This window comes from Channa argus, chromosome 15, assembly GCF_033026475.1.
Source record: "Channa argus isolate prfri chromosome 15, Channa argus male v1.0, whole genome shotgun sequence".
Classification (NCBI taxonomy): domain Eukaryota; kingdom Metazoa; phylum Chordata; class Actinopteri; order Anabantiformes; family Channidae; genus Channa; species Channa argus.
Genome location: NC_090211.1, coordinates 6,475,947 through 6,500,386, shown reverse-complemented (window position 1 = coordinate 6,500,386; position 24,440 = coordinate 6,475,947). Strand labels below are relative to the sequence as shown.

The following is a 24,440-nucleotide window of genomic DNA, read 5'->3' as shown; positions in this document are numbered from 1 at the left end:
GTTTGAGATTTTAGTCTAACTAGAGTAATCAGTCCAGGCTCGCTGATTGGACAATTGTTAGAATGTCTTCAACTATCTCCACATTGAGATGTAAATGGTTCTGCATACTTTGATCTACTGAGATTTCACCTTTAACATGATCTTTTGAAATGGAAATAGTAGTTTATAAATTCTACTTTTCTTTAGATGAAAAGATGACAAATTGCTGTAATCAGATCACAGTGTCATCTGCAAACATCACAGTCCACCGAGTCCTTTCTAACCTCATCTGTCAGCCTGTCCATCACCAGAGCAAACAAGAAGGGGCTCAGAGACGATCCTTGATGCAGACCCACCTCCACCTTGAACTCCTCTGTCACACCTGCAGCACACCTTACCACGGTCTGACAGCTCTCATACATGTCCTGGACCACTCTAACATACTTTTCTGCCACACCAGTCGTCCTCATACAATACCACAGCTCCTCTCTCTGCACCCTGTCACACGCTTTCTCTAAATCTACAAAGACACAATGCATTCTTATAATAATTGTTTCAGCTATTTTAGCAAAAGCAAAACTTTCAGCTATTTTAAATATATTACATTCAATTCAGCTTTCGGCAAAGGCAATGATTTTGGATTTGGAAATACCTGAAAAACGTGTAAAAGATATTAAAAAGCATTTTGCATACATGACCCTTGCTGTTTCTAGCCGAAACTACGCTGAAGTAGTTAAGTGCCAAAAAACATATACAATACGGAAATAATAATAAAAATAACAATAATAATAGTAGTAGTAAATATTAGGATGACATACAGTGTATGCTGGAAACATTCACAGTACGAGATATAGACTTTTTTTTCTTTGATGAATGCATGCAGTGCGTAAAAAGCCTACTTTTACGAGAGTGCATGAAAGCAGCATTTCGCCCTGCATTCTCATGACGTCAATTTAATCCGACGCACAAACACAAGATCGTGTTCTCTGCGCTGGGCCCGACTTTAAAAACATACCTGCGGTAAGTGATAATATATTTGTAGATATGTATGTGTTGTAATACATTTAATCGTGATTTTAACATCAGCGAAGTTTAAATGAAGAGTTCGTCAGAAAATCGTGAGACATGTTGACGTGACAACGCAGCAAGAAAGATCGGTGCTAGATTTTTACATAAGGTAATGTTAGTTAATGTAAACTCACAGCTGCTGTCACAGATCACCGGGTTTTATCACCTGTCAGATTGATTTTAAAGGAGACAAAGAATAGGTAGATATTGTAAAAATCCAATATACATATACAGTGAGCTTAAAAACCCACACAAATAACAGCGTTTGTCCGCTTTTTTTTTTTTTTTACCCCGAACGATAAGTTATTCGCATCACTAATAAGCCACATAGAGACACACAAACACCATATAATGTCAGTATCCTGTTCTAATCGTGTTAAACATTTCATTAAACATACAATGATGGTCACGCTAACCCTCATTTAGTTGTTACTGTCTCCAATTATGGAGAATAAACACCCGTCTCAAATATTAACTTTAGAGCTGTTAAAGCGTGTTTGTTCAGTTTATTATTCACGTTTTGTCTGCTACCCATTTTTTTTAGTTTGCTACCCCATGTGGCTTTAGTAGGTAATGACAAAATACAGTAGAAACATAATAATATGTTGTTGTTTTTTTGTATCCATAACATATCCTTGTTTTTGGTGTTGGCTTTTTGCCCTGATCTCATGTACTTTTGGCTTGTGTCACATACTAAAGACGAGCACGAATGAAACATAAGCACTGCCTTTAATGAACAGTCGTCATATTGAGGATACGTTTGAGTATCACTTGTTGTCATGTTATATCAATGTTTAGAGGTCACATCCCATAGACAAGTTTTAATGCTGCATTGTTGAGTCAACCAAAACTGGTTAGAAATGTTGATGTTGAAATGATGCTCTTAATAAAAGCATCATTTTCTTATTTATTAAAGGAGGATGACCTTAACACCTGGCTACCTGCTGCTTCTCTACATTTCTGCTGGGGTCTGGTCAGTTCCTATTGATCGTAATGGAGGCAACCGAGAAGTTAAAGAAGAAGTGCAGGAAGAGAGCATAGTACATTAATTTATAATCTGATTATTTTTCATGATATGAGAGTGTGGTGAGTTTAAATTTGTTGGGAGTAATCTGTTTATTCCAACACTCTTGCAGGACACTGGCCTGTACTATGACCGGTATCTCAGAGAAGTGATCGAGGTTTTGGAGACAGACCCTCACTTCAGAGAGAAACTGCAGACTGCAAACACAGAGGACATCAAGGTGAAGCTCCATCTCTGTCACTGTGTCACCCTCCATTCTCACCCACAGAGCTCCCCTGTTTCCCTTTTTCAAGTGTATTTCTTTACCTGGATGTCCTGTGTCCTCTGTTAGAACGGTCGTCTCAGTAAAGAGCTGGACCTGGTCAGTCACCATGTCAGGACTCGACTTGATGAACTGAAGCGGCAGGAGGTTTCTCGTCTCAGGATGCTGCTGAAGGCCAAGCTGGACAGTAAAAATACACAGAGTAAGTGGGCTCCAGATGACTTGATGAATTTACCTAAATTTACTCAAATGTTTTTTTTACTCATTTTTTGACATTATTTTTATATTGGGAAGATACATTATTGACACTGTGTTTTATGATTTGCTTTGTCGCACCTTTTAGAGCAGCAAAGTACATTACTACTTTATGCAGTAAGGTTGTGTCTAAGAAATGTACTAGCTGTCTGTTCCAACACTGCTTGAGTTTTGCAAATAGTGGGAAAGAAGTTGAGGCCCCTATAGAATTTGTTTGTATTAGCTTTTGAGGATTATTTTACATTTCTGTTTTATATTCATATATATACTCATCTATTCATTCGATGCTTAATCCCATCTTAAATTACCAGAGCAAAACATCTTACGTTTGTATTGTAATAAAATATGTACAAGACATAATCAAAGTCATGCATGCAGAAGTCTGATAATCCATGTTTGCTGTTCAGGCTTGCAGATGGACCATGCCTCTCTGCTGAAGCAGTTTGAACATCTGGATCCTCACAATCAAAACACCTTTGAGGCCAAAGACCTTGAGCTGCTAATCTCAACAGTAAGATGTTGTTTTGTTCCTGAGAGTGAAAAGCCTTTTGCTTTGTATCAAATAGGAAATAACAGAAGCTCAATCTCTCCCCCTCCCCCCGGCTTATCTCCTAGGCCACCAAAGACTTGGAGAACTACGATGCTGAGAGACATGAGGAGTTCAAACGCTACGAGATGCTAAAGGAACATGAGAGGCGGGAGTACCTGAAGAGCCTGGATCAGGAGAAGAGGGAAAGGGAGGAGAAGAGACTGCAGGAGCTGAAGGAGAAACACCGCCAGCACCCTAAAGTCAATGCTCCTGTGGGTAACAAATAACAGCTTTGTGGATTTTTAGTCAAAGCAAATACAAAAAAAGTCAATCTCTCAAATGCTTTCTCTGCTGCATTTCCCCACACTCAGGGCAGTGTTGCTCAGCTGAGGGAAGTGTGGGAGGAGACAGACGGACTAGATCCTCAGGAGTTCAATCCCAAAACTTTCTTTAAGCTGCATGGTCCGTAACAAATCTTTCCTTTTACCCCTCGTTTCTTTTCATGTGATACTAATGAGTTTGAGCAGTCTAACTTTGTCTCTGTGCCATTTAGATACAAATGAAGATGGTGTTTTAGATGAGCAGGAATTGGAGGCTCTCTTCACTAAGGAGGTATAGAATCCTACAATACATTATTACTACATTAATTTCAGATTTGCAAAATAAAAACTAAATTTTTTACACTGAAAACCCTGAACCATTTGTTCAGACTTTTTAGAAGTAAAACATTAACGACAGTTAAGCAGACACAGATAAGCATAGGATCCCTGTAGCAGCTAACACCTGTTCATTTTCTGTCCTCCAGCTGGAGAAAGTCTATGACCCAAAGAATGAGGAAGATGATATGATGGAAATGGAGGAAGAAAGACTGAGGATGAGAGAGCATGTGATGAAAAATGTGAGTCTTAAATGAGAAATCTCTCTCCTCTTACCTTCATTACCTCCTCTCAGCCAATCTCTATCTTTTTTTGTTTGTTAGCTTTGCCCAGACTCATGCAGTTGACACTTCTTTGTTTTAAAGGTGGACACAAATAAAGACCGGCTTGTCACCCTGGAGGAGTTCCTCAAATCCACAGAGAAGAAGGAGTTCAGTAATCCCAAAGAGTGGGAGGTAAAGAGACCCAAAGGTTTGGGAACTGGGTGGATAGTTCACATCCCCTGGAAAGCTGTGAAAATGTGGTTGGTAAAGTTAAATAGTACTGGGCTTCCTTGCATCGAAATCTGGACTTGGCGTTTTCATTGAGTGTAGTTGAATAACTGTGTTGATTCCAAAGCTTCAGTACAAGTGACTTTATTTTACCTGGGACTGTATTGATTCTTTTTGTGTTAAAACTAACTCCTCAAAGTAAATTGAGGCAGGATTGGCTCATGAGAGAAAAGAGAGCACTGACTGTATCGGTGTTAGCTCTGCAAAGTCTGAAAAAGGGGAAAAAATGTCACAGGGCCCTTTTATCGGAGTTACTGAGTCATTTTCTTTTGTTACTACATTTTTTTGAGAAAACAAATACAGTGCTGTGGCATTTTCAGGGAAGACTATGTATTTTAAGTTGCAGTTTTGCAAATAATTATTATATACTACTTCCACTGAGAGTATATGTGTTCATAATGTGCAATGGTACACTTCTCTATAACAAAATCTCAAAGTTGTGCTTCAGGTGATTTTATAATAACCTTTACCTAATCATTGTTAATCAGGGGAAATTACCATTATTGCCCTTTTGAATAAAATACACAGTAATATCAATTTATTTTCGTACCTACTTAATTTGCCATAGAAGTATTAAGATAGAAAGATGGTTCCTCTCCAGCAGCAAATTCTAATCTGTCCAACTGAAAATTATCCTTTTTTATTTTTTTTTTACCTTTTGTCCCTCCAGACTCTGGACACCAAGCTGGTGTATACGGATGAAGAGCTTCGGAGATTTGAGGCTGAGCTCAGGGACAAAGAGGAAGAGCTGAAGAGGAGAGCAGAGACGCTGCGTCAGGAGCAGGAGCTGCTGAAGGAGAGAGGCAAAGCCCTGGAGGCCCAGAGGAGAGAGTACCAGCAGGTAACTGTCCCACCTTGTCAGTTCTCCTTCATATCGTCTGAAACTGAACTAAAAAGTGGAATGAATCACATAGGTTTAAAATTTTAAGCATGTGACATCAACAACCAAAGTTCCACCTGCAAGGACACTGTAACACGTGCTAGTAATAATTCAGTTTTTTTTTTTTTTTTTTTTTTTTTTTTTAATGCCAGGCTGTAATAGAAATGTCCCAGAGACAGAAAGACTTGCAGGCAGCGGATGGACAGCCTCCTGCAGGCCCTAATGGTGAGCTGCAGTTCCAGCCAGAGACACATAAACCTGAAGATAAAGGTAAACAAACTGAGATATGATCTATGTTGTATTGTTTGCACAGATTTGTGTTTTCAGTAAGCAAATCTTTGTCTTCTGTCTCTCCCAGAGGCAAAAGCCCCAGTTCAACTTGAAGCTGAAGCCCAGAATAATCTGCCTGCAGAGCCTCCACAGAACCTGCCTTCACACACTTAATGCAGCACATGCTGACAGCCTTAACACACACACACACACACACACACACACACACACACACACACACACACACACACACACACACACACACACACACACACACACACACACACACACACACAAATTTGCACTGACACAGATGTCCAGATGAGCTCTACAAACTAAGTTATGTCAACTGTATGGATACATTCATACGGCCTTGTGAATCTTGAATCATGTTTTACTGTATGTTCGTTTCTGTCGTCTAGATTAGATTAAACATCTCAAAGCAACAAATATTGGTATATGTATCTTCAGAAATCAGAAAGCCTTTCAATTAATTGAAGGTATCAGGTGTAAAATCGGTAACATATTCAAATAAAGTCTTAATTTAAAACCTTTTAAAACAGGCTTTTTGAACTCTAATAAAAGACTAGCGTGTTTTTTTTTGTATTGAAGCATTTGAACTATGATTTTGTTAAAAGATGAACAACTTGTCATAAGAGTATTATACCAACTTTTATAACTGTACAATAAAATACAATGTAATATGTAACTAGAATAATATTTTATTTCTGTATTGACATAGTATATCATAAAGTACAGTATAGTGTAATATTAGAAAACATTGGTTTGGTAATATATTCACTAATCAGCACAACAAATATGGAGAAAAAGTTGAGTTCTGCATTTAGAAGCTGGTGTTTTTAGAAGTGTGTGTGTTTTTTTTTTAAGGAGCCTCATCTTACTTTGGGTCACCTTATATGTGTCTGGCCCCCTGAGGACCTGCTGAATGTTCTTGTCGTCCTGTTGATGAGATGCTTCCCCTGGCCGGAGCTCAGGGCATTCCAATCAGCATTCCTCTAACTCGCTGACCTCTCATGACCTGCGGGGCCCCTCCTGTCCTGGTATCCATGCAGCTGCCTGCTGTCAGTCACCCGCTGTCACATCCACCAAATGAAGACATCTTAGGCAAGCTGCCTGAGTCACGAATAGGGTCGAGACACAGTTTAAAAGTTTTATTGCTAATTTTATTGTTTGTACTAAGTGGAATCCTGAGATGAAAGTGAGATTAAAATGCAAATTCCCCAGTCCGTCCAGTTTCTAAAAAGTAAAAGCTTTTTAAAAAATTTTCAACTATACTCCTGCTACATTTCAGGGTAGCTGTAGATCAGTGCGTAAGGCAGGCGTCGATCCCCGATCCCGGCTATATGTTGAAGTGTCTCTGGGTAAGACACTGAAAGGAAGGGCATTCGGTGTAAAAACTGTGCCAAATCAACATGCAGACAATGATCTGCTGTGGCGACCCTGAACTCACGGGAAAAGCTTAAAGGACAAAAAAAAAACCTATCCTACTACATTTCACTGCATCTACAACAATGAAAACATGACTTTACTTCAAAAACACAAGATATGCTAAATTCTTTACAGTACCTCCATTACTGTTTTTTTCATTTCCCCAATGCTGGTCATCTTGCAGAAGGTCTTTTAATGTGCAATAAATACAATTTGATGCACTGCAACCAGATTGTGTAACAGGATAATGAACATTTCAAAACTAGTAACTAAACTGTTTATGGTTTAGGATTTTAATGCCATTTTTTTTAAAGATAACTGATAACTCTTGTTGCTTCCTCACTTCCTGTGGCCACTTTGACTTTTGTAAATGGCTCTTGCTTTATCTGTCCTGCTGAGCTTTGCAAACCAGACTTTATTCAGGTACTGATGCCAAACCTGATGAAGTGTTCTTTGCTTGTTTTTTAGGCTTTTAAAATCTTGTCACTTGAAGCTTACTTGTCTCCAGATTGTTGTGTATAATTACAAGGCAGTTAATAAAGTCTGAATACTGGAGAGATTCTTTTTTTACTGACTCATCTCACAGGCTGCCCTGATCAGTCTGATTACTAATAGACTATTTAGAGAGAGGGACTTTTCTAAAATACAATTTGCTGTCTGTTTGTTATTCCATAATTGTCTTTCTCTTCATTGTTCTTTTCTTTTGTGATGTGTTTTTTTCTTTCTTTCTTTCTTTCTTCCGTTTGTCCAAAATATTTTTTGTAAATTTAATTTGGATGCACTCTGCATCATCCACATTACATCACCCCACCCCCACCCCCTTTCCCTTGTGGAAGGTTGAGGGGGGTCCTCCTTCTCTGAGCTCTGATTGGCTGAAGTAAATTGGCTGGTGATGGGGAATTTTACTGATGCGTCTGTCAACCTCTGGAAACGTGTAGCGGGTTATTTAATAATATGCCAGAAACATGTCTTATTTATTTAAGTAGCGTAAATAAAACCAGCGAGTCCACACAACGAGTCCAAAATAGTTGCGACTACCCGCTTTAAATTAAAAAACATTAACAACAGACACATTTATTGCCTTCCTTTATTTAAAAAAATGCTAATTCATCACGGTGGCATTAAACTATACAAGCCAATAATCCTAAAACTTGTGGAAGTATTACATTGCTCACTTTGGGGCGCTAGAGGGTGCAATTGTTTAATTATTTCACCAAGTTTCGAATACCACTCAGTAAGAATAAAGGAAGGGAATAATTCTCACGTGTACCTGCTCTGACTGTATGTATATTGTGTACAGAGGTGGAAAATGGCAGCGAAGGTCAGTCACAAGTGAGTGTGAGGATGTGAGCAGTTAAAAGCTTGTTTCTTTAAGACCCAGCATCCTTCCGTGGAGAAGCAGAGATGAGGGAAGATCAACGATGTTAGGTCGTCAAGTTACACAGAATCAGCAGGCGCAAAGAAGGAAACAGACATCAAAGTTAAAATTTTTATTATTACAAATATAAATATTCTATATACTAACAACTAAATAAAAGTAATAAGTAACTTAGAATGTATGTGCTAGAAATACTCTACTGTCTATTGCTGTAAGACACTACAACAATATCAAATGTGGCACTGATTAGATATAATACCAACACAGGTTTATGAGTTGCACATCATCTAACATGCTCTTATAATAAGGCAGGCAAACCAAGCCGAGCCATAAAAGAAGTGTAATAAATCATAATGATCACAGGAAAAGTGTCTTCCTTTTGTTCCAGGACTTTGTTGTTTTATTGTGAAAGTATTGGTCGGAAGTTGCGTGTATTTCCTACGTCTAACTTGATGCACCTACACGCAGAGAGGGAGGGGATGGGGCAGGCTGGTAACCGGGCTGTAACGGGGATAACCTGCAGCCTCCGTCTCTGAGATGCTCTGATGGAGTGAACCGGGCAACGATGCGCCTTTATTTCCTTTCTTTGTCGATCATGGAAAGGGTAAGATACAGAAATGGTCCGGCAGCGGCTGAAATCCACCGTGGTGTACGGTGCACAGATATAGCCGTGCGTTAGACCGTCCAGCTGTTTTTATGGGTGGGGGGGCAGGGTGCTGTGTTGAGGGGCAGTGGGGTGTTGATAGGAAATAGACGCCTTGCAGTCGGAATAAAGCCAAAAAGGCGCAGCGCTTTCCTAAATCGAGGTTAATAATATCCCAAACAATAATGGAATTGCATAATATCTTATGATTGGATCTGTTAACTGGGCCTACATCATTTACAGGATGATTGGCACCTCCCACCATAATGTGATAGCGATGTGGGGCTATCCTGTACAGAAATGTATGAAAACGGGCTGTTTCCCAGTATTAGGCCATTTATTTTGCTAAGACAGCATTTCGCTTCCTGTCTGAGGACGATAAAGCTCTGCATTTACCCAGAATAATGTTACTGAGGTGTTTCGGAGCCACAGGAAAGAAACATCCTGGATACAGTCCGTAATTACAATTCTCGATGACACCCTTTTTCACATCGATGTATGAAACAGCGCCTAACAGGCCTGATGAATGTTCTGTCTTTGCGTGGCTGCTGAGGTGAAAGCCAACATTTACGAACCATTTCCGTACATCATGCGCATTCATTATTACCATTATGACTGTGGACGCACGGATACATAAAGCCGAGACATGCACTGATGGATGAATTGCTCCAGACGCTGAGTATCGCGATGCCAGTCAGTGAAACAGAGCAGTGCTGCAAGAGGTTATTCTGGTTCTTTGAGGTTTGGAAAACGCCTGAGAGAGGTGCATGTTCTGAGTGTGTTCGTGTGTGTGTGTGTGTGTGTGCGTGCGTGCGTGCGTGCATGCGTGTGTGTGTCAGGATGGATCTGTATTAGTGATATTATGGGAGATAACAACCTGGTGGGAATCACAGGCTACCCTGTGCAAATGTGTTTCGCCAACATCCACCTCCAAGCATCACATCCGCTCACAAATAGAATTTGCCTGAAAGTAACCTTCCTCTGTCTTCTTCTCTATCCAGGTTCATCTCTCGCCTCAGTGAAGCCTGGGCCTGAGGTCAGAGGTCGCCCGCCAAACCTGCACTTCTCCCTCTTACCCCTGTACCCCTCCCTACCCTTTCATCAACCCTCAGCCCCTCTCACCTTACACTATTTCCCCTACGATATCACCTCCACTTTTCTCTCACTCACACTGTCACCAAACTGCCTTGTTCATCTTTTCCCAGCACCACTCTGTTGTCTGCCAGTCTCTGACAATCAGCTTTAGACTTAAGACCCCAATTAGAAAAGTCACTGTTGATCATTTCATGACGTGAGCTGATCAGTTCTCCACCAGACACCGCACTGAAGTGTCCTAGACATCCTCTCAGATAACGCCTCTCACACCCAGGCCTCAAGATGATGTGCGAGGTGATGCCCACCATCTCAGAGGATGGGCGTGGTGGGGGAGGAGGAGGTTCGTCATCCCCAGCAGGGGGAGGAGGAGGGATGGGCGGAGGGATGGGAGGCATGGGGGGCTACAGCAGCCGAGATCCCCGTGGTGGTAGCGACGAAGGGGGAAGCACGGGAAACCTGGAGTCGCTGATGGTGAACATGCTGACGGAGAGGGAGAGGCTGCTGGAGAGCCTGAGAGAGACCCAGGAGAGTCTGGGTACAGCCCACCTTCGTCTGCGAGAGCTGGGCCATGAGAAAGACTCACTCCAAAGGCAGCTGTCCATCGCGCTGCCGCAGGTACGAAGACGGAGGGGGGTCAGAGTAACACTCGAGCAATAGTGTAAGAACTGCTGATCCACCTCACAAAGTATTGTGGTGTCACATCAGGATGATCACTTTGCCTTATGTTTCCATAGTGTGAAACGATATTATCTGCACTTTTATAGTTAATATTTGTCAAGGTCAGATTAAAAATGTGAATGAATGAGGAGAATATAACATTAAACATGTAGACGTGTATTAGGCCTTTAAAGATTCACAACCCTCATCTATTCATGGAACTGCATAATATGAACAGATGTATCCCACATTTTACACCAAAATGAAGGCTGGTGGCAGAAAGTTAGAAAAAAAATTAGTTTTGTAGCCAGATGCAGTGTGTTGTGGATCCAGTACATTGTACAATACATTGTACAAGTACATTGTTATCTCTTATACAGAACATTGTGTTTGTTAAGTAAATGGACCTAAAATATCTGCATCAAAAAAACACAGCTTTAAACATTGCTTGATATTTAATGTTTCTTAGTGTAGAAACATGAGTGTTCAAATTTTAGCTTTGACAGTTTGGGAGAAGTATGAGGTCACTTCACAGATTTTGATTTGTTGATTATGTTGATGGTGTTTATTGGTGAAATGTTACGTGCCTGTTAGAAAAAGGGTATTCAAGAATGGTTAAATCCAAAATTGAAACTGCCATCCAATCAAATGTGGAGATCAAATCCATAAAAAACACAAAACTACAGAAAATAATTTCCTTAAAGTAGAAAATTCACACATGAGCAGAACAGTCACTTTACTGTTTAGGATTGAGCTATATTCTTTGATAGCTTCACTAAATATTATTTGTACAATAAATACGAAGAGGATAAAACATAAAACTATAGTTGTCATACTTAGAACATACAAGCAATTTTGGCCCTGTGTTGTTTAAATATTTTTTTATATGTGCACTCCAAATAATAATTAGTCTGCACCCTTTTAATTAACATCTAAAATAAAATTCTGAACAAATCTATCGTGGACTGCCAGAATACCAGCTTAGCTTGTTCATAAATCAGCCTCATCAGCAGTGTTCGAAAATACTCACATACTACTTAGTGCTTAAGTACTTGATGTAAAATCACCAATAGCATAAGAAACAGCTGCACTACCATGAGCTGAATTCAAACTGCCCACAGTAAAAGCAAACAAGTATAATCAGAAGAATGCTCTCTTGTATCAAAAGTACTCGGTGAAAATGGTTCCTATCACAGTGTTGAATTATTGATGTGTGAAACTGTAAGCAGGATTTTAATGTTGTAGCCGGTCCAGCTAGCGCTGAGTCGCATTTCTTTACAGTACTGTTGGGGATTTTAAAGTACACCAACATGGATGTAAACACCCATGTACAGTTTTGTGGATTTTGATACTGATCAGTTAAAGGATGACACAGCCCAGGCTGTTTTCTTGGTCTTAATACTTAATCAATAATATAAAATGTGTTTTTTTGGGCAGAATTATATGGAGATACAAGATTTGATCTGACAACATGGAAAGTACATGAGCTCATCACATGTTTAATTTAAGATAGTCATGCTGGCTGATGCTGGATCATAAAACATCATTCGTGTGTTTATAAAAGTTTCTAGGAACAAAAGCACGAATTATTTCCATTCATTTATTGTTAATATTGTCAATGACACAATCAAAGAAAATTAAATGGCAACTATATTCAATAGTAAATAGACATTTGACACATTTTTACAATACTGAGGTTCCAGCTTCTTAAAAGTGTTCTTTTAGCAATTTGAAGCCATCACCCTTAGTTCCTGGATATAACGATGATATATTTAGCTGTTTTCAGCTATTATAGACCAAAAGATGATCAGTCAATCAAACATAGACACCTTTTGATAAAAAAAAAACAAAACAAACAAACTAGAAGGTCATTTCACATGTACTCATGTAACTATTTCACAGTTACTCATGTAACTATCTGAATATGTTTCACAAAAAAAACCAAACAAAATAAACCCATCTTTTTCTGTATTTCTGTATCCAGTTAGGAGAAAATGAAATGCTTGTTTTTAAAACACAAGCAAAAAATACATAAAATATAAAACATTTATATTAATAAACCATATACTATAGTAACTAATAGTAAATCAATTTTTGGACAAAGGCATTTGGTCAGCTTGAGAAGAAGAACTTTTTTTTTTTTGATTGACAGCTGATGGGTGAAGTGTCTTTGAACCGTTGTTTAATGACCCTTTGGTCCAATGTCTCAGAGAGCTCAATGCACTGCATCTTAAAACACATTCAAATGAACAAACACGAACACTAAACACACATGCATGCAAATTATGAAAGCAGTATCACCAGTTTCACAAAGAGGTTTAAAAAAAATGCTCCAAATATAGAAAGCACAGCCAACTCTTTCATGTGAGCAAAGTAAAGAAATGTAAATCAGGCCATTAGAAGGTTAAATCAATTAGAAAACACATTATTTTCTGAGACCCCTCAATAGCAAAAACAAGCAAGTCCCAGCCGTGCCCCCTGAAAACATTGTAGTCTTTTGCAATTAAGATACCAAATATTTACAGGTGAGGCCCAAAAATGCAGGACATATAGTGAGTCATTACTGTAAATCAGTGAAGTTGACTGGTGTTGACAGTGAGCTAACATGTAAGATTTGAATTTTCTTTTTAAAGTTTTTGTTTTCTGAAACATTTCCATTGTTTTGCATTTCGCATTTGCAGCGCGTTCCTGTATTTGATTGTGTTTTCTGTATTTGTATTTCTTTTTTCTTTTTTTCACCTGAGTTGTCTTTGTGCTATTTTTTTTTCTATTTGCACCTGTGTCTTAAGTTGCGTTGAGTTCTCAGGGCCACCATACTTTGGGTTTTCATCACTATATGCTTTTATCAAAATCTAATGCTTGGCTTTGTGGCTTGATGTAACAAACAGGAGAGGCACAGGCTATCTAAAACCTTGATGATGGCTGTAGGTTATATTTGCCCCTGTAGCACCGAAGCAAATATTTTCCCACATCCCTGTGGCCGAGGGCTAATCATTTTGTAATTCCACTCAACATACAAGGGCTCCATCTCTATTTTCAGGCAGCAGTCATTTTTGATGCCTCGGGCAGCAATGATGCCTCCTTCATTGTTAGTACCTATTTTTCTTTATCGCTTGGCATGAAATATCAAAGTGAAAAAACAGATGTAGCAGTGGTGCACATTCTAACACAGAGTGACTAGACATTCGAGGGCCGTATTACCTCAGTGAGAGGAGATCAATATGGCGCACATATCTGCAGAAACACACACAGATACAGGGAACACATGGAGTGCTGTGATACACACTACAGTAGATGAGTTCACTGAGTTTGTCTGCGTGTGTAGACGTTGCCAAGAGAGAAAAATAGAGAGAGAGAGGGAGAGAGAGTGCTACAGCATGGAACGCAGGAAAAAAAAAAAAAAAAACGAAAACTGGTGATATGAAACACACAGAGACTGACAAATCAAGACCATTTGCATATTGCTGCATACTAATAAGGTGGCTTCTGGAGTCTGTTTTAGATCATGACAAGGGGAGATTGAAATGGATGAAGGAGAAGAGTGGCAGGATTGAGATGAGGGAGAGTGGAAAATAATAAGTGTTAGAGGTGAATGCCAGTGCAGTCAGAGAGCTAAATAATTAGCTTCATGTGTCTGACCAAAATCATGGCGACCAAATGAGACAGAGAGGAGTCTAGAACGTGTCTGCTATGAGTGGTGCACCTCACACCATCTTCTACATAAATTAATCCCAGAATTCTTATATGCTTTGGGCCCAGAAGACGCCATCTGTACACTGCAATTTCCTCCTTCTTCCTTCTTCTTCCACCTTTTCAAATAAGCTTCTTCCTCTCACTTTTTTCTCCCGTCCTCCCCTATTTCAGCCCAGTGAGCACATGTGCTTAGAGGCTTGACATAAACTGTACGTGTTGTACTTTTTTAAAATGGATTTTGCCTGAAAAATGGTGTGAGGTAAGGCGCCAGTTTGCTGCCGTGTGGGTATACTGATCACTGTTAACCCAGACTAAAGATAACAGCAGCACCATGCATGCTCCGATGCCCTTTAACAGCTTGTTTGCATAAGCGTTTTTGAAAACACACATGATTTGGTGCACACGTGTCTGCGGACGGCCGTGTGCTCATATGTGTGTCACGCCACGATCACACATGAGCAGAGATAAAACGGGAGGACGATTAGTGCGCAGACTAGTGGATATGGTACGGCATGTGCACGTCGTTTTACATCCCTTAGAGGTGTTCTCTGGAGTGTTGAGTGTTGTGACAGAAGGCATCATCTAATCTCACTCCTGAAAGTTACACTCAATCCAAGTGACTCGATAACATCACTCATCCACTCTTTGTTGATTTGTTGCCATAGTTATACTAAAGACAACTGATTTTAATCATATCATGTAGCTCACCACACAATTATACATAATTGGAGTAAATTACACAAAATCACAACAATTCAACTGGACCGCTGTCAATTGGACATGTAGGACATTACACTGGCTTAATTCCCATTGCTCTCATGCTTGTTTAACCTTCAGGCATTTGTTTTAATGATGGACAAACACACAGCCAGTCATAGTTATTGCGTAATTAAACCAATATCAGATGCAACAAGTACAATAAACCTGGTTGTTAGATTTTATACTGAGGCCTGGTTTAAGACTTCTGGCGGTCGTGAACCGTGAGCACTGTGGTAGACACATATATAAAGATTATACTTGTGTGCTATCAAGGGGGGGTTTATTGAGTCATTTCCTCTTTAAGCCAACATGTAGCTGCATTTTTGTGCACATATGCATGTGTTTAATGCAATGAAATGAATTGTTCACAGTAGTTGCTTTGTATAAATTGACTCAATATTTTGGCTGTACAACTTTTTGTCTCGGGACTTTTATGTAGAGGTGTGTGTTTCTTTTTAGAAGAGGTATATATTCAGAAAGCTTTTGTTTTTTTAACAAAATGTTTTGTGTGTATTTTGTTTTCTTAGTTGGTTTTATCCTCTCTAACTCATAATTTAAGATAAATACAAAAAAGAAATTAATTGAAAAGGCAAAGGAAGAAATAAATAGTCAGTGCAACGAGGCCCCTTCCCTATTAGTGATGGCTTTATCTGTTAGTGTACCCCTACGCTCGAAAGATTTTCTGAAGGAATTTTGTCAAAATAAGAAGAAGATAGAAAGTAAACAGTGTTTCATTAAACACCAATTGTCTTTTTTTGCATTTTAGTACATATATCGACATTTGTCAGGTGGTCACCAGTTTAGATAAATCCAGTTTGATTTAATGGAAAATATTAGTAGTCACAGTTACAGTCCAGAGTGTTTTTGTTAGTCCATGAAACATGGAGTTTAGTAAATATTGGCAATCACGCCTCATGTTGTGCTGTCAATGTCTTGCAACAGAAATTAACCGTAATACTGGAAGAAATCAGAGAAGGGAGCAACAGCTGATATTAATTTTTTACTCCTCCTGCTACCGTGTTGCTAATCCCTCCAGTTGTAAACTTTTCTGTTGACTCCACCAGTCTGAGAAATAAATGAGTTCACCAATGAATGAACTCACAAGGCAGGTTTAAAAAAATGTTGGAAAGCACATGCTTCATTACAGAATAATTTGTGGGTCGTGATCTTTGCAATCTGATGTGTTTGTGTGTGTGCACGCGAGTCAGTGTCTGTGTGTGTGTGTTTGTGTGTGTGTGTGTGTGCGTGTGTGTGTGTGTGTGTGTGTGTGTGTGTGTGCACGTGAGTGTGTGAATGAAGTGAAGTGGGCTCATGACTTCATGCAGCAGTAGCAGCATTGAATCAATAACAGCACCCTCTTGTGACCCTGCAGGAGTTTGCAGTGCTGACCAAAGAGCTGAACCTCTGCCGGGAACAGCTGCTGGAGAGAGAGGAGGAGATAGCAGAGCTGAAGGCAGAGAGGAACAACACACGAGTCAGTGCACTTATATGTCTGTTTATTGCTGTGGTCCTGGGTTTATTTGACTGTTAATTAAAGTTCAGGTCTGACAGTTGGGGTTTGCATCTGTATCAAACCTAAAATACTCGAAATTGTGCTACTGCAAAGTGAAGAGTTACACAGTGGCGAAAGTTTATGTGAAATGTGTTTCCAGCTGCTGCTTGAACATCTGGAGTGCCTGGTGTCCCGTCACGAGCGCAGCCTGAGGATGACAGTGGTGAAGAGGCAGGCCCAGTCTCCAGCCGGGGTCTCCAGTGAGGTGGAGGTCTTAAAAGCTCTTAAGTCCCTGTTTGAGCACCACAAAGCGCTGGATGAGAAAGTGCGAGAAAGACTACGGGTGGCTTTGGAGCGAGTAGGGGCGCTGGAGGAGGAGCTGCAATCCTCCTCTCAAGAGGTGATTTTTTTTTACTGTTCTGTTTCTGTTTCACAGAAGCACTGATGGAGTCTCCTTTGATAAATCTCCTCTGTGTTGTTTCAGGTTCTGTCTTTAAGGGAACAAATTAAACGACGGCAACAAGGACTAGACAACGGAAAAGAGGTTTGCATTTGCATTATTGGTCTTTAATTCACACAGGCAACTTACATTTGTCTGGTTGAGAAGTGAACTTGTACATTGATCCATCCATCCATCCAGCTATTATCTGTACCCACTTATCTAGTTCAGGGTCAGAGGGGGTTGAAGCCTATCCTAGCTGTCAGTGGGCTAAAGGCAGGTTTCAAACTGAACAGGTCTCCATTCTATCTCAGACTGGACTGTGGCAGGAAGCCAAATTAGGGAGAACAAGCAAACTCTGCTGCAGTCAGCTGGGGAGTTGAACTGGAGACTTTCTAGCTGTTAGATAGCCATAGTAACCAGTCCACCACCATGCTGCCCAAACTTAGATATAATAAAAATTCTTTCCTATTATTACTATAACATTCATCCCGATCTATAATGGATCCCCAAAATCAAATTAAATCCAATTCAAATGTAATCAAATTAATTTTAAATAGACAAATCCAGTATGCAGCATAATTTTTCGTATCTCAGTGAGTGAATCCGGTGATCCAGAGGGTTCCTTAGCTGGCAGTCAGAGAAAAAGTAATGCACCATTTTGGATTTTACAGGTTGTAGGAATTTTGATGAAAATCTGTGAGAACAAGTTGTGTTTTTATTACTTATTACAGGCACGTAACCTCTCCTTTTCATACAGTGAACTCATATTTTAAGTACTACTTCTGTGAAGCAATTTTACTAGCACCACATACTTGAATTGAGAGTGTTTGCCATCTACTATGACAGTCTCTGACCTGTGGAGTTTTATTTAAGCATTTATGGGAAAGACAACGTTATGTGATGATATTTCTTCTGATGACACCATCCTCTTTGATACAAGTACATATTTGAAAGTGTAAAAGTACTCTTTTTTTAAAGTGATGGCCACAACTCAAGGTGGACTCATTGATACCAATCACAACATCAGCCTTGGCTCCATCAAGGTTTGTGATGATGTTAGGGTGCACCGATAATTCAAGTAAATCTTTATTTATTTAGCGACTTCCCAACGGCCCTTCCTCCATCTTGGATGATGGAGAAATCGACAGGCAGAGAGAAGGCGAGATAGAGCGACAGAGGGCAGAGCTGGGACAGCTGAAAGAGAGACTAGCCCTCATGTGCAGACAGGTACGTGATGCAGCGACACTCTCATGGTCTGATGCTTTCACTTACACAAACAAAAGCTGGAAATGCTAACAGACACAAAATGATGTGTGCTCACTCAACCTTGTGTCCCACACGCTCACTTGCCATCAGGTTGGGGAGATCGAGGAGCAGCTGACGTCTGCCAGGAGGGAGCTGGCGCGATCCGAAGAGACCAACCAGAAACTACAGAGGGATGTGAAAGAGGTGAGACAGACAAAAATCCACCACTACGCGTATTTGTTACAGTGGCACAAAAGTAATATTTTACTCATACTCTCAGACATGTGTAACAGTTTGCTATGGTAACAAAACCATTTGGTTTTACCTGCCAGCAGTGGCTGCTACTGTTCACACAAGAGCCTCTACCCTGTAGCCACGGTGACAGCGTCACTAATAGAGCTGCAGGCAATTTTGCCGTGTAAATCACTATGTTGGTAGCTTATTGGAAGGGGAGGGGAGTAGGCAGTTGAGCCAGTTTATCCAGGAAACTTTTCTTCCCTTGATCCTTTTCAAAGTGCTTCTCCTCCTGTGCTCAACTTGTGGAACTGGGGTGCTTCTGAAATCTTTCAAGAACAACTATTAACCTGTCATTATCATTCCTCAGTTAATAGCTGTTTGGGCCTAGTGATTTTCCTTTGATCAACACTCACTTGTGTACTTTCGCCCTCTCCCTCTTTCTCTGTTTGGTCTGATTCCATTTCTATTCATGCATCAGGATCTTTACATACACTTCTTCTCTTTAATCATTCCAGGCGCTCTGTCAAAGGGAAGACATGGAAGAGAGAATCACCACATTAGAACGAAGGTTTGTGTTTTTACTTTGTGTCTTGTTGTTTCCCTCTAACAAAATATGCTGCACTCACCGCTCCATCTGTCTACCGTTTTGTTTTGGTTTGCAGGTACCTAAGCGCCCAGAGGGAGGCGACGTCTCTCCACGACATAAAAGATAAACTGGAGAATGAGTTGGCCAGCAAAGAGTCCCTATATAGACAGGTGGGAGACATCTCTTTATCCCTGTGTGCGGCCTTATTTCTGCTGTTGATTGGCAGCTTGGCTACGTTTCACGTTGGCACGAACAGCATGCCATCAATGCAGTTTCTCCTTCCCTAGTGGCTTTAATCATGTCTGCTCCCCTCGGCAGTCTTCACCCATGCTCCAATTTTCACCTCCACTCCCTTTGATTATGATTTTTTGCAGAGCGAGGAGAAGAACCGGCAGCTTCAGGAGCGTCTGGATGATGCCAAACAGAAGCTGCAGCAAACTCTGCAGAGGGCTGAGACGCTGCCAGAGATCGAGGCCCAACTCGCCCAGAGAGTGGCGGCACTCAACAAGGTGTGTACATTTCCGTATGTATAACCACTGCTGGTGCATTTTTGACCAATCTTGGAACAGTCACAGAACTTTGTATTCATGTTGAGTTTGATATAATGAAATAAAAACAGCAACATTTTCACCTGCCAGCAGCGGATTGTGCATTAATATGTGCAGAAATCTGTGCATGTGTGAATACTGTAGCTCGCATTCAGACCGCATTATTGTGGGCATGTGGGCAGGTGCAGGCTTGAATATAGATGTGCGTTCGTGTGCATTTGCATGAATTCATGCATGAGTGAAATGAAACATGAGATGTCAAATGACAGATGAATACAAAATATTTTCATCAAGCGGTGCCAGAATTTTATACGCAAACAATGTAAGATGAAAGCCAGCTTACCTCACATAGTCACACAGCTATTTGATCCCTGGGCACTGAACATGTCAAGAACTGTACACTGCTTAAATCTTTTACAATTGACTGATATAATTGAGTTTTTTGTTCATTCCTGTGAAAACAATTTTCAGTCTTTGCAAAAAAAAAAATACAGTCCTCTTAAATGGCTACATTTTCTTATATTCTTTGGCAAGACGGAAGAAGATTAATCCCCATAAGACACAACCAAAAAGACTTTCCTGTTATAATGTGATCTGTACTGACATGTAATTAATTGTTGGACTCGGTCAACAAGCTGTTTCCTTTGAATTCATTTGTCTTAGTGTTACAACAAGATTTACACTGTAAACCAGGCTTCCTTCCTCTCCAATCATTCAGGCGGAGGAGCGTCATGGTAACTTTGAGGAGCGACTGCGACAGATGGAGGCGCAACTGGAGGAGAAGAACCAGGAGTTACAAAGAGTGAGTCATGCATGCTTTTCTGTCTCTTTCTCTGTTTTCATCCTCCCCCTCGTTCATGCCATTCCTTTTGTCAGACTTTATGCGGAACAAAGGCGCACTAATTTCCAAACCCTTTTTAACCCTGCACATTCAGATACAAATCTGAATGTGCAGTCTCTCAGTGAAGCAGAATGCTTGTTATTATTATTAACTCTCCTCCCACCCTTTCTGTTGTCCCTCATCACAATCTTTCTTTATTTTGTCTTTCGGTCTCACTGGTCTCGCTCTCTCTCTTTCTCACAGGCGAGGCAGAGGGAGAGGATGAACGACGAACACAACAAACGTCTCTCTGATACAGTGGACAAGCTACTGTCCGAGTCAAATGAGAGGCTGCAGCTCCATCTGAAGGAGAGGATGGCTGCCCTGGAAGAAAAGGTGACTCAGACTAAAGCATTCATACAGTAACATGGTTACACTGCAGCAGAGAACACATTTGCCCAAGGGTGTCTTATGTTCACTCACCTGCACAGGATGGGGTTAACAAATTACATCAGTCTAGTTGTTAAAACTGTCATTTGAATTGTACTTTTAGTATATTTATTTATGCTACTCCGTGAACTATGTGTTAGGAGACAACCTGTCTCAAAACACTGAGTCAGGTATTCACTATATGACAGGAGGTAAACATGAAACACAGCAGAAATTAACTGGAATAAGCCCTGCGATAGACTGGCTACCTGTCCACTATCCAACTGTTCGACCAATGAAAGCTGGGATCAGCTCCAGCATCCCTGCAACCCGAACAAGCAAAGTAGTTTACACAATGGAAAGCTGATGAACTGAAGTAAAAAATGTACACAAGAACTAAATGCAGCCATGAATGAATCTGAAACTCAGTTAGATTCAGTTGAGGCTGACGATGAACACCTTTATTGACACCTTTATTATGTCATAAAGGTCATAAAGATGTCATCTTTCCTGTTATATAGCAACATTACCTTGTTGCATTTTTACTGGATAAGTTAACTTAAAGGTGTAAAAGTAACTCAGTTACAAAGTTTTCGAGTGAGGCTCGCTTGTGTAACCAATTAGAAAAGGTGACTTATTTTTCCTGTACTTAAAATGTAATTTAGGCCACAAACAAGTTTTGGTGCTCTAATGACCTTTCAAAATGAGGAGGCGTCAAAAAAGTAACGAAAATCGACTTTAACCAGTCTGCACCAGGTCAACACGAAATATGATGAGCATTAGTTATTCTTTAGTTTAGAGTGTAGCACTATAGTGGAATTATTTATGCCTCCTAATTGAGCTTGCTAATCTTGGTGAATCGCATGAAGAATGTAGTGTTGTTATTGTAAAGCCTCTTATTTTTCTCCCTCCAGAATGCCCTATCTGAGGAATTGGCTAACATGAAGAAACTCCAGGATGATCTCTTGGCAAACAAGGTGACTGTGCCTCTAGGCTTCATTCCTGGTCGGCATATGTTCATTTCTTTTCACCCACTCTGTCTGTTTTCCGCTCCCAGGACCAGCTGATTGCGGAGCTGGAAAGGCTTCAGCTGGAATTAGATCAGCTGAGAGCAAGACCAGGGGGTTCTTATTCCAGGTTGGTCCCATCTAGACCTCAGCACCACAGAAATAGTGAAATTCAAACCATTACTCTGAGTCTCCAGTGTGGTCTTGCCTAACTGCAAAGATGCCAGCATTGTGTCTCTTATCTGGTCAGACATTGTAGATATATCACTTCACGGTGGAGGCGTTTAACACTGTCAGCACTCACAGGGCTAAAAGAGAGCTGAAATGTAAACACGCTCATTGACTGGTTGCACAAACCCATGCAAGATCCAACACTTTTACCCGCTAATCTGCACGTCTTGACATGTTCTTTTATAGCCTTCTTCAGCTCTGGCAATGGGAACATTTTGCTTTTTCATTGCACATTTTAAGTAAAATGATCAATTTGATCATATTCCTTTTTCTTTCAATTTTGAGAAAGATTTTTTCCCTTTTCCCTGTTAGTTGCCTTATATTGCATTTTTTTGGTCATATTTCTGTTGTTTTTCTTTATTGTACGATCTTTACTGTAGTTCCTGCGACAATCTTATTCCCTTGGAAGGGATATTTATAGGTTTCTTTCATATAATATTTCCTTCTGATTTCCCAGTCGCTCCCTGCCAGGTAGCGCTCTGGAGCTGAGATATTCCCATGGGGGCGGGTCCCTCCCAGCAGGCTCCACCACTCACCTTGATCCCTTTGGTAACGCCTCTGCAGGGGGGGTAGTCAGGCGAAGTCACCGGGCCCGTTGGAGCTCCGCCCGGGAGGACTCAACCAAGGTTTCATCCATATGATCCATTACAAAAACCCAGATTAATTTTCATCCATCTGCAATGTTATGGCCTTTGTTAACCCAAACCTGACACCTTTTTTAAATAACAATATTAATGATTGCTCCTTTACCTCAAGAAGCAGCAGTTTATCAGTATTAGTTGTAATTTGTATAAGAGTATATGAAGTATACTATACAGTATTTTTTGGCTGCCTTACAGTTTTCTTGTATTTCTTATGCAAGCTACCTATGTGCCTATAACTTGTTGGCAGTTGACTAATTTGTGACTTACAGATTGATATTACAGCTAAAATGGACATACCTTATTTTTTCTGGTTGAATAAACTGACCTCATGATGGTAGTAGATAAAAAGTTATTTTAATTTATGCCAAATAACATCAAATGTAAATGTGACAGAGGTACTTGGAGTTGCCAAAGGGACAATGCCACTAAATAGTATCAAATCAGTAAATAAAACTACTTATGAATGTGATCAGATTGTGCCTGTGTGGGTCATCATTTTTTTTTGCATGTGCAGTACCCAGACTGGGAGAGCGGGGCTCTGCTGGGAACCGGGTTTGAGCCGGGCATTGATGTTGGCTGTTCTGATGACGAGGACGACGGGGAGCATCGGTTTGGCTCAGAGCTGCTGTCCCCCAGTGGACAGACGGATGTGCAGACCCTGGCCATCATGCTGCAGGAACAGCTAGAGGCCATCAATAAGGAGATCAAGTAAGGAACAGCAACAGGTTTCAACAGCTGATTAGCTTGACATGTTGTGACATAAGGTTATTACTTTAATTTACTGCTGAGAGTTTGACAAGAAGATACCACTCTTGTGTTTGTACTGAGTACAAGTAACATAACATAACATAACATAAGTAAGATGTTTGTTTTTTGTATGCATTTTCTATCTCTGAGCTGTTCAACGTGGATGGCCTGCACACCAGTAGAGCATGTCTTTTTTATTGTATTGTCCAACTTTTTTAGTCCTTTTCCTTCCTCTTTTTTCTTTACATTCAACATCAGACTGATCCAGGAGGAGAAGGAGAACACAGAGTTGCGGGCCGAGGAGATCGAGAGCCGGGTCAGTGTGGCTTTGGACAGTCCTCCCATGCCTCCCTCCACCCTGGGGAGAGACAGCACAGGCAGGGGCTTCATCCCCTCCTCCATCACATCCTCCACCCTGGCCTCCCCGTCTCCCCCCAGCTCTGGACACTCCACCCCTCGCCTGCCTCACTCTCCTGCCCGTGAGAATGATAGACAGGTACTGCTGGATAAAGTAGTGATAACATTGCTGTCAGATTTAATTTTTTTTTTTCTCATTATCAGCGTCCCAGTTTATGCAAACAACTCCTTCAGACAGTGAGTCATACAATAAAGTATATCTTGCAGGCAAGGTCAGAAAGTTCAGTTATTTTTCAACAAACACAATAAATTGGCCAAAGATTCAAGTAACTTGTAAATTGGTAAAATGGTTGTTGCCAGACACTCAGGCAAATGGATTACAAAAAGTGGTGCAATAGACAAGAACATGAAAATAGTGATCATGTTTAGGACAGTAAAAGTGAAATAATGGCACTAAAAATGGACTATAGTTATTGTACAGATGATGGTAAAGATGTATGAGAGTAT

At 40.5% G+C, this 24,440-nt stretch overlaps 2 protein-coding genes across 3 annotated transcripts in view; both read left to right on the top strand.

The window, feature by feature from the left end:
- Positions 1 to 859: 859 nt before the first annotated feature.
- nucb1 (nucleobindin 1) lies at positions 860 to 5,764 on the top strand. The gene is made up of 13 exons (XM_067477826.1): positions 860 to 999; positions 1,964 to 2,087; positions 2,184 to 2,291; positions 2,403 to 2,535; positions 2,996 to 3,099; positions 3,204 to 3,389; positions 3,489 to 3,579; positions 3,671 to 3,729; positions 3,923 to 4,015; positions 4,139 to 4,228; positions 4,995 to 5,165; positions 5,357 to 5,474; positions 5,563 to 5,764. Exons 2-13 carry the CDS (start codon positions 1,968 to 1,970, stop codon positions 5,646 to 5,648), a joined length of 1,359 nt encoding a protein of 452 aa, XP_067333927.1. The 5' UTR covers positions 860 to 999; positions 1,964 to 1,967; the 3' UTR covers positions 5,649 to 5,764.
- A 2,988-nt stretch (positions 5,765 to 8,752) lies between these two features.
- ppfia3 (PTPRF interacting protein alpha 3) overlaps positions 8,753 to 24,440 on the top strand; it is a 28,584-nt gene continuing 12,896 nt past the window's right edge. For both annotated transcript variants that reach the window (XM_067477687.1, XM_067477688.1), the window contains exons 1-17: positions 8,753 to 8,905; positions 9,946 to 10,654; positions 16,521 to 16,622; positions 16,801 to 17,040; positions 17,125 to 17,184; positions 18,181 to 18,309; positions 18,439 to 18,531; positions 19,080 to 19,132; positions 19,227 to 19,320; positions 19,525 to 19,659; positions 20,417 to 20,500; positions 20,783 to 20,914; positions 21,862 to 21,924; positions 22,005 to 22,084; positions 22,643 to 22,811; positions 23,344 to 23,537; positions 23,835 to 24,072. In XM_067477687.1, coding sequence (XP_067333788.1) covers positions 10,322 to 10,654; positions 16,521 to 16,622; positions 16,801 to 17,040; positions 17,125 to 17,184; positions 18,181 to 18,309; positions 18,439 to 18,531; positions 19,080 to 19,132; positions 19,227 to 19,320; positions 19,525 to 19,659; positions 20,417 to 20,500; positions 20,783 to 20,914; positions 21,862 to 21,924; positions 22,005 to 22,084; positions 22,643 to 22,811; positions 23,344 to 23,537; positions 23,835 to 24,072 — 2,199 coding nt within the window. In that variant the 5' untranslated portion in view covers positions 8,753 to 8,905; positions 9,946 to 10,321. The remainder of the gene's footprint in view (positions 8,906 to 9,945; positions 10,655 to 16,520; positions 16,623 to 16,800; positions 17,041 to 17,124; positions 17,185 to 18,180; positions 18,310 to 18,438; positions 18,532 to 19,079; positions 19,133 to 19,226; positions 19,321 to 19,524; positions 19,660 to 20,416; positions 20,501 to 20,782; positions 20,915 to 21,861; positions 21,925 to 22,004; positions 22,085 to 22,642; positions 22,812 to 23,343; positions 23,538 to 23,834; positions 24,073 to 24,440) is intronic.

What these genes read in the sequence shown, in the direction of transcription:
- nucb1 (XM_067477826.1), top strand. Translation starts at nt 1,968, where the DNA reads ATGACCTTAACACCTGGCTACCTGCTGCTTCTCTACATTTCTGCTGGG. An exon ending in AACTTTCTTTAAGCTGCATG is followed by an intron (nt 3,580 to 3,670) that starts GTCCGTAACAAA and finishes TGTGCCATTTAG; the next exon opens with ATACAAATGAAGATGGTGTT. An exon ending in AGAGGAGAGAGTACCAGCAG is followed by an intron (nt 5,166 to 5,356) that starts GTAACTGTCCCA and finishes TTTTAATGCCAG; the next exon opens with GCTGTAATAGAAATGTCCCA.